General features: G+C 34.6%; 1 protein-coding gene across 1 annotated transcript; it reads left to right on the top strand.

The window, feature by feature from the left end:
• The first annotated feature begins 7,759 nt into the window (after positions 1-7,759).
• Positions 7,760-9,613, top strand: LOC149187758 (allene oxide synthase, chloroplastic-like). The gene is made up of 2 exons (XM_089412879.1): positions 7,760-7,888; positions 8,001-9,613. The coding sequence occupies exon 2, from the start codon at positions 8,008-8,010 to the stop codon at positions 9,424-9,426; it is 1,419 nt and encodes a 472-aa protein (XP_089269005.1). The 5' UTR covers positions 7,760-7,888; positions 8,001-8,007; the 3' UTR covers positions 9,427-9,613.
• The last annotated feature ends 394 nt before the right edge of the window (positions 9,614-10,007 follow it).

Genomic DNA, 10,007 nt, shown 5'->3' with positions numbered 1-10,007 from the left:
GAAAGAGTGTCATCATGGTGGTAGTTGACAAACTTACCAAGTATGCACACTTTTGTGCATTATCACATCCATTTAAAGCCAATAAAGTTTCTACTGCATTTATGGAAACAATTCAAAAGCTACATGGAAACCCAAAGATTATTTTAAGTGACAGAGATCCCATTTCACTGGAAATTTTTGGACAGAATTATTTTCTTGTCTTGGTACTCAGTTAGCTCATAGCTCATCTTATCATCCTCAATCTGATGGGCAAACTGAGATAGTAAACAAATTTTTGGAAGGATATCTTCGTTGCTTTGTATCTGATAAATAGACACAATGGATCAAATGGTTGCCTCTGGCTGAATGGTGGTATAACACTTCCTTCCATACAGCAACAAAAATGACCCCATTTATGGCACTTTATGGATATCAGCCACCATCCATCACATCATATTTAAGAGAAAATTCTAAGGTTCAAGCAGTGGAACATCACATCGAACATCAACAACAAGTCCTCCAACTCTTAAAGGATAACCTCGTGTTGGCACAGAATAGAATGAAACAATAGGCAGATCAACATTGCAGTGAAAGAAGTTTTGATGTAGGTGATTGGGTATTCCTACGGCTACAACCATATAAGAAAATGTCCCTCAAGCAAGCTAAGAAGGATAATAAATTATCACCAAAGTATTATGGTCCGTACAATGTGTTGCAAAAGATTGGTACTATGGCTTACAAATTGGAGCTTCCTGCAACTTCTCGATTGCACCTAGTTTTCCATGCTTCATGTTTAAAGAAGGTTATAGGCGACAAGCTCCCAGTTCAAACAATATTTCCAGAACTTGACGAGGAAGGAAAAATTATATTGGAACCAGAAGCACTCACAGAAACAAGAACTCGACAGCTACGAAATCGATCAATTTCGGAGTATCTTATCAAGTGGAAGAACTTATCCGCTGAAGATTCCACATGGGAGGATGAAAATTTTATACAGAAGCATCCAGAACTACTCAAGCGTTGAGGACAACACTTTTTTGAAGGAGAGGGGCATGTTAGGTCCCTATAATACTAGTGATTACCCCATTACTATTGTAGTTTTATCCCTTATTAATATCGTTGTGCCCCTATTGTCCCCATATTGTTATTATTGTGCCCCATAGAATCCCTCTATTGTTATTTTTGTGGCTTTATATTATTATTGTTAGGTCGGCTGGGTTATATTGTGACTCCTTAGACTCCTATATATAGAAAGGAGGTTTTGTCATTTGCATCATCCAAGAATTGTTCATTTATGTAATGTAAAGGAGGTTGCCCCCTCGAAGAGGTTGAATTCTAAGGCGTTGATCTATCTTTTTTATCTTTTTGTGAGCTGGTTTCATAACAATGTTGTTAATGGTTCCTTGCTTGGCACTATTCAATCTATCATAATAAAATTTTATGGCTAAGAAAGTACCTTAAAAAGATGACCAATAGGATGGGAAATATATTCAATAGGAATATTAACTAAGTTCTCATTCTTTTTCCATAGTTAAAAGTTCCTTCATGGTTAATGGTTCCTATGGTTATATTTTTTGTTGACTAAATTTCATTCAACAATGTTTTTATTGGTTGTAGTTTCTTTATCAAAGTTTCTGTCTATTACAATTCTTCATCCTTTTGTTAGTTAGGGTTCTTAATCAAGAAATTCCTTAGAACTATGATCAACATGAAGTTTAACCAACAAGACCCAACATCAATACGACAACTTAAATCAATGAGGGAGCAAGAAAATCATAGTTCGTTGGTTATAGTTACTTGATCAAAGTAATTATCTAAGAAAGTTCCTTGGAAGTATCACTAGCATGACTTCTCATTACCATGAAATCAAAAAGAAGGCATAGACAGATGAGTTTTGTCAAAGTTCTTCTTTATCACAATCTATTTTTCCAATAGGAACACTTATCAACATTTGACCAAAAAATATTTGTTAGAGTTCTTGGCCACAAGAACTTTGACAAGGAAACTATGAAGTGACTATGAACTTTAATGAAAAATAATTTTATTTATTAGAGTTTTCTTGGTCCTAGGTCATGGAAGTCCTTTAGAACTATAAATGATGTGAACTGTAACTTACACTAATGTTATTACTAAAGGATAGAATTTTAATTATGTTTGTTAGAGATAGTTGAGATATTCTCTAAACTTATCTTCCTAAGTTTGGAATAACTTAGATCTCACAACAATTCAAAATCCCTATATAAACCTATTGTATTTATATTAATTTTAATATAGTATATCAAACATGAATATTTTTATGATTATTCTATTTATATCAGAGCAAAGTATCGAAACACATATCCTAACTTAAAAAAAAACAAGCCACTCTCAGAGGGAGATTAATGAAAGTTGAGATGCAATAGTAGTTGAAAGAGAGTTTCCAAATAAAGGCAGGTCGACACTAACAAATTTGCATAGAATTTAAAATGAAGGTCATGAAAAATGGAAAAACATCATCAAATTTTCATTTGACAGGCAAAGGGAATTTGAAATTCTAGGCATGTGATGGATGGAAAGACCTTCCCCATGCTCTACGAGCTAAGAAAGGTGGAGAACAAGAATGTGTTGACCAACACTTGCATGCCCAGCACTGCTTTCATGAGAGGTTATCAGGTTGTCATATACCTAGAATACTTAGAGGAGAATCACAACAAACTCAAGAGATTTTTCTTCATATTTTGCTTAATATATATTGAAAAGTTTAGATATTTTTAAATCATAAGTGTTTTTATTTCCATCAAAATTAGATTTAGGTTAGAAACAAAGACTAATGTGTTGTTATAATATCACAAACGGTAACATAGATGATTCACATTTTATAATTGCCAATTTTTTTTAATATACATTCTAAGCTAACATTTTGTTATGGTCTTTCAATTCGAAAATGTTATGGTCTTTGAATGCGTTATCTAATATTAAAACATTAAAGGATTCATGTTATAATGTTTTAAATATATGTTTAATTTCAAATTTAATGTAAAGAAAATATTTAATTTTTTTGTGATTTACATTATTTTTCTTCAATTTATTTCTAAAAATAAATAAATAAATAAAATAAAAAATAGAAAACATATTTATCTTGTTTAAAACAAAAAACAAAAAAAACACTTATTTATCTCATTTGTTTTAAAGAAATAGTTGAAACATTTATTAATTTGAATCTTATTCTTTGTTTACAGGTAAGGAAACATTTATTAATTTGAATTGCAAAGTGAAATTTTCTTATTTTGGAGTGAAATATATGTGAGTGAGATGTTTTTAAGGTAAATATTTAATTAGTCATAACTATTAAGAACTAAAATTTAAATCAAGTATAATAATGAGTTAAGAGGACAATTTTATAACATGTTAAAACATATATCACAAGTATATCACAAATGCAGAAAAATATGGTGGAGATATAAGAATGTCTCAAACTAAAGTGTTATTATTCATTGTATTTCTATTGGATACATCTACTACTAAGTCTTTTATAACTAGTTATAGCCTTACTACATAATTTTTATCCACCAAATTATAGATAACATTAGTTTAATTAAAAGAAAATAAGAAATCATCATTCTTATAACACATAATCATATTCAATAAAATATTCACCAATTTTTTTTTACCATTATTTATACTAATCTATATTTTCAAGAAAAAAAATACAATAAATCTTTCTATCATAATTAAATATACAAAACCAAAAACATAATATACATTCTACTTTAAATTTAGTACCATGTAAATTATAACTTTACATCCTTAACTCATAATTAAAAATAAAGTAATTAATTATAAAATAAATTATTATATTAATTTTTATCATTTTTTTAAGGTAGGTTTGTATTTTCGCAAAAATTGAGATTACATCTTCTTCATCAACTACATTTAAATTATTACCGATATCAATTTATCATAAAGGAAACTAGATCTATTGATCGGTAATTTAAAGAAAGTATATAAAAAATAGAAATCTAGATCTGAAAACTACACGAAGTAATTGCAATAGAGTTGCATATATAATCATAAAAAACTACAAAGAAACATATCATAAGATTAGGAGTCAAAGGAAGTCACTAGTGCATGATTTTGTGCATGTGTACCAATTGGAGCAGAGGTTTTAAATCGCATTGGAAGTGACTTTCCTGATGTGACAGTTGGGCATCCAAGCTAGCCAAGCATGAATGTTGATATCATTTCACCCAATTGATCACATTTATGAAATAAATTACGTCATTTCAATCTTCATGAGCTTCTCTTTTGGGACTCGACAAAAAATCATTTTCATCTGTCAATGGAGGGTAATGGAATTCAGGTATTGAAACTATCTTCCCCTCATATGACCAGGGTCATGAACCCAATTAGTAACCTCCTCCATAATCTTAGAGTCAAAATACATCTAGCGATTATTAGCAGCGTAGGCTTTAAGCTTACAAATTTCCTCATGAATGCTAGGTGGTTTTGTGGAGGGGACTATAATAGTAGCCTCCTAAGCTTGGGCCATAGTAGTATATAGTAGCCTCAGGAGGCTACTATTAACACCTACACTACTAATAATAGTAACCTCCTGAGCTTGGGCCATAGTAGTAGATGTATCCAATAGCACTACAATGAATAATAACACTAGCACTACAATGAATAATGACACTTTAGTTTGAGACATTCTTATATCTCCACCATGTTTTTCTAGCTTCGTGATAAGTGTTTTAACATGTTATAAAACTATCCTCCTAACTCATTATTATCCTTGATTTAAGTGTTGGTTCTAATTATGTAATAGTTATGACTAATTTAATATTTACCTTTAAAACATCTCCTTCCCATATATTTCCCTATTATTAGTAGCGTAGGTATAAATAGCGTAGGTCTTAATAGTAGCCTCCTTTCAAATATGCATGCATTGTCAAGGCATAATGGCCAAAAGATCGAAGTTTATCAAGAAAGCAAACCACCAACAAGTTTGAGCTCAAGTAGGTAACACTTAATAGGTCAATACTTGAAATGAACCAAAAGAAGAAGGAAGGGAAACACAGTTTGAGGCCGCACAAAAAACAAGGCCAACTCACTCCCTGTCCAGAAGACATAATCCAGACAAGAGCACCTGCTTGCTAAGAAAACCCCATACTTATGACGCATTGAACTCCTAGGAAAATAAAGAGAAAGTAGGCATACTTAATCCACTCAAACATAGGGAAAAAGAAACAAAGAATAGGGTTCAATATAAAAGTAGGTACCTAGAAAGAATTGTCATAGATTGACTAAGTCGATAAGGCTAGAGGTGTGGAGTACAGAATGGCGACGTCAATAGGCTCCCACTCCAAATCTAGTGAAACTCACTAAGTGACACATCATGAATTCTCTTAAGACCCAATTTATGGCCCAATTTTGTGAATTAGAGACCCATGCAAACAACTAAAACTAAGAGAGGAAAGTGTTTAGATGGCTTGCATACTATCCTTAGGCATTGCCCCACCACCCCCTAAGATTGGCAAACCCTTCTCATAAAACAATGAATAATCATGCTAATACCATGAGACAACTGAAATAATAATCCCATTACTAACCACGAAGGATTCCTGGTGCAACATATATTTTGGGTAGTAACAATTCTCATTACAAAACAAATGATTTATGGGAGGTCGATCATTGAAATGAATGACAATTAAATTACCATGCACTATGCATCGGGTAGGCTGACCATGCTATCCCCTATCAAAAACACTAGGAGGTGGGAGGGTGGCAGGTGCCCCCTATTTCTCCCGCCCCCAAACTCCATTGCCACATAGTCATCCACCCTTATTAGGGTTATATTATTTTAATTTAAACATAGTAAAGAAAATTCAATTATAAGAAAGATACTAAAGATCTTAATAATATATTATGTTTATTTTTATTAATCCAAAATGTCCTAGAAAAGAACTTTGCATTATATTTGGATTTTTGTTTTAAAATGACATCAAATTTGTTGAAAAATGGTATAAGATAAAGAGTCAATGCGTCTTTAGATTGATGGAAAAAAATACACTATTAATGGAAGTTTTGAGTAAAGGTCAAGAAAACGTTTAAAAAATATTAATTTTACAAGTACTTGTTTTCCTTTTATAATATCTAAAAGAATTACACAAAATTTAGTTCCTCAAATGATTTGATATACAACACTTAAATTATCTTTTATATTTCATAATTTTGATTAAGATTTTTAAAAGTTGATTATAATTTGTCATCTATCTTAGTATTTTATGGGTGGAAAAAATGGAGGAATTGGCTTGTAAGGCCCAATTTTAGTGGTAGGTAGAGATTTCTAAAATTAGCGTTTAGAACCAATGGTGTTGACCACCATGGTATCAGGTAGAAGCCACATAAATGCCAATCACTAACACATATGGGGATAACCACTTATGGAATGTGGACTTTGAAGAAAAATTTAAAAGTTCTAAATTATTCCTACTAATTAAGGGTTGAAAATGTAAAAATCCTAACCCCTCACTATTCACAAAGATAAGGAGAGTTACTTGTGGAATTGTATGAAAATTTTAGAAGATCCAATACCTTACCACTACTTAAATTTTGAAGATGCAAAATCCTTAACTGTAAAGGATAATCAAGCTCTACGCCCCTAAAAGAAGAAATGTTTCCATTCTTTTGTATTATACTTGTTTCATAGTTCCCTAAAACATTTAGGAATGAGATTTTTTGGAACATGGAATATTTTGTAACAAGCATTTACAGTGCATTGTCAGATGCAATGCCATATTGATGTCCATTTCTTTGTATTTGTATTTTCATAATTGAATTAAAAAAGAGTAGAACATAAACCTCAACTTATAGATAAGTATACTCTCATTTTGCATTTTATAAAATAGTAGAGAATAACTTTAATGTATAAATGGTATTTCTTTCCTATTTTTTCAAGACACATTGTCATTAGTGTATGGATGCTATGTTCATTTTTTTTTCATTTTTATATTTAATTTATTTTTAATTATTAATAATTAATGTGAAATGTAACTTTTCCTTTTTACATCATTCAGATATCAAAATATTACAAAATACACTCTTAAGAATTACCCTATCAAATTATTTATGAAAAATCAGTCATCAAAATATTGAAATTTTTAAATTCGAGAAATTTATCAAAACTTTAGAAAAATAAAGTAACCAAAATTATGATAACCTTGTACCTCAGGTTGAAATGTAATCACATCCCATGTGTTTAAAAGTGACAGGGTTAATGAGGCCATCCAAAGTGCAATCACACTTCCATTTTAAAGGTTTCGGCAAAATACGGTACTGCGAAAAATCCCGATCCCTTTGAAGCATTGGAGTGAATGTTGGTTAATGTAGATCGTATGCAGCGTGAATGATATTTCATCGCGAAATGTAATTGTTTTTCTCTCTGGTCCAAGTAATGGTTTTTCAGTTTTTTCGTTTTTTCCAAATGATGCCCTCTAAAAGAACAAAATTGAGGTTGACATTTTAGGTGAAAGATGTGGTTTGTAAGTTTTGAGGTTGACATTTTATGTTTCATGAAACATGTGATACGATAAGAAAATATGTTTAAAGATAAGCTTTGAGGTTGGCATTTTATGTTTCATGAAACATGTGATATAATAAGGAAAATATGCTTAAAGATTAAAAACAAAATGTAAATTTTTTTAAGAGTGAGGGTAGAATTAATGTTAATGTTGAATGGAAAAATAATTTATAAAATACTTTTTTAGTTTTCTTAAATTCATGATTTACACTTTATCAATGGAAGAAACGAAAATTTTGCATTATAAATAAACAGAATTCACATCGGTAAGACACAAGGTCCTGCAAGATAAGGGCATCCAAATAGATAGTCAGATATAGAAACAAAACGAGCCCTTAGAAAATTGTGAAGGTAAAGCCCAAAACAGTCTCTCTAATATTTTCATACGTTGTGTATTTCATCTATATCTAGAACGATTTATTCGCCCTGGTGTAAGCTTTCTGAATTTCGTGCAAGAGGATAGGGTGCAGATGTTGGCGAGCATGGCTTCAAAGGCGAGTCCTGTGAAGGAGATCCCTGGAAGTTACGGTCCCCCACTGCTGGGCGCTCTTGCCGATCGATTCGAATATTTCGTAACAGAAGGAATCGATGAGTTTTTTAAGCGCCGCATAGACAGATACAAGAGCACGGTGTTTAAGGTCAATATGCCGCCAGGTCCGCCCATCGTGTGGGACTCGCGAGTGATAATGCTGCTGGACGGCAAGAGTTTCCCCGTGCTCTATGATCTGAGCAAGGTAGAGAAGAAGAATGTGCTCACCGGCACTTACATGCCCAGTACTGCTTTCACCGGAGGTTATCGGGTTTCCGTATACCTGGACCCCTCGGAGGAGAATCACAGCAAGCTCAAGAGATTTTGTTTCGAGGTTCTCAGAAGCAGTCGAGACAGATATTTCCCGGAGTTTTCCCGAGCGTTCGACGAGCTCAGCGCCACTGTCGACAAAGAAATGGGGAGCGGCGGGAAGGCGTCTTTCGGCAAGCCGATTGAGCAATTTATATTCAAATTCCTCTGCCGGTCGTTAACGGGGGCGGACCCAGTAACTCAGGGCCTCGGAACCGACGGCCCTTCGTATGTTATCAAGTGGCTTGCGCCTCAGCTCGCTCCTACAGTGAGCTCGGGCGTCCTTCCAAAGATCGTGGACGAGCTCACCATCCGTTCAATACGCCTGCCCTTCTGGCCCGTCAAGGGCTACTACGAGAAGCTCTTTAAATTTCTGTGGACACATGCGGCTTCGGCCCTGGACAAGGCCGAGAAAGAGTTCGGACTGAAAAGAGCGGAGGCTTGCCATGATCTCCTGTTTAACATCTCTTTCAACGCTTTTGGGGGAATGCTAATAATGCTCCCCAGTATCGTCAAACATATTGCCCGCGCGGGCAGCCAACTGCAGAGAGATCTGGCAGAAGAGGTTCGCGTAGCCGTTAGGGCACAGGGGAGCCTCAACGGGAGGGCTCTGGAGAGCATGGCGCTGGTCCGGTCGACTGTGTACGAGGTGCTGAGGATTGACCCGCCTGTGCCTTTGCAGTACGCGAGAGCCAAGACGGATTTTGTTTTGGAAACCCACGACGGGTTTTATGCGGTGAAGAAGGGAGAGTTGTTGGGCGGGTACCAGCCTTTTGCGACCAAGGATCCCAAGCTGTTCGATAGAGCGGATGAGTTTGTGCCCCGTCGGTTCATGGGTTCGGAAGGGGAGAAGATGCTCAAGTACGTTCTCTGGTCCAACGGCCGCGAAACGGATGAAACGTCCGCCGATAACAAGCAGTGTGGGGGCAAAGACATTGTTGTGATGGTGGCGCGGTTGTTTGTGGCGCACTTCTTCCTGCAATACGATTCGTATAGCATAGACCAGTCGTCCTCCGTCACGTTAACGGCGCTGAACAGGGCCACTTTCTGAGATCAGAATACGCGAATGCTGGGTTTGCAGATAATAGCATTTGAATTCGTTTTAGATATTGCAGGTTCCATATGGATTTTAAATAAATAGCCTAAACTCTCACTCTGTGTGAAACACATCATTGTATTGCTTCTTTCTACTGTCGGATTTTAAATAAATTGCCTAAACTCTCACTCTGTGTGAAACACATCATTGTATTGCTTCTTTCTACTGTCTTCGCGTGTGTTTGCATTTGTGATCTGTTATTTATATAGGGCTACAGGTGTTTACATCCACGAGGGCGCACAACCCTAACCTGCTTTGAAAGCTGAGAAATTGGAGGTTGTGCCTCAAGAGTTGAGTTCCTTTTCCGGTGACTTCAGGTATTCTAGAATTTTAAAAATTTTGATATTGCCAATGGCTTTTTTGGAAGGGATTTTCGTGGATTTCAGGAATATTCTGGATTTTAATACACAGAGTGGTAGTGACAAGGCAGCATGACAAAAGCAGGTCAAGTAATACACTAATATTTTTAATTGATAGATTTCTAATAATATTTTAGATTTTAATATCCTAAATGACAAAATGCAGGTCAAGCAATT

The sequence above is a fragment of the Pinus tabuliformis genome, chromosome 3_1, assembly GCF_031772625.1.
Source record: "Pinus tabuliformis cultivar Carrire ecotype Pingquan chromosome 3_1, CPIR1, whole genome shotgun sequence".
NCBI classification, from domain to species: domain Eukaryota; kingdom Viridiplantae; phylum Streptophyta; class Pinopsida; order Pinales; family Pinaceae; genus Pinus; species Pinus tabuliformis.
This window is presented reverse-complemented; position numbering and strand designations above follow the sequence as displayed.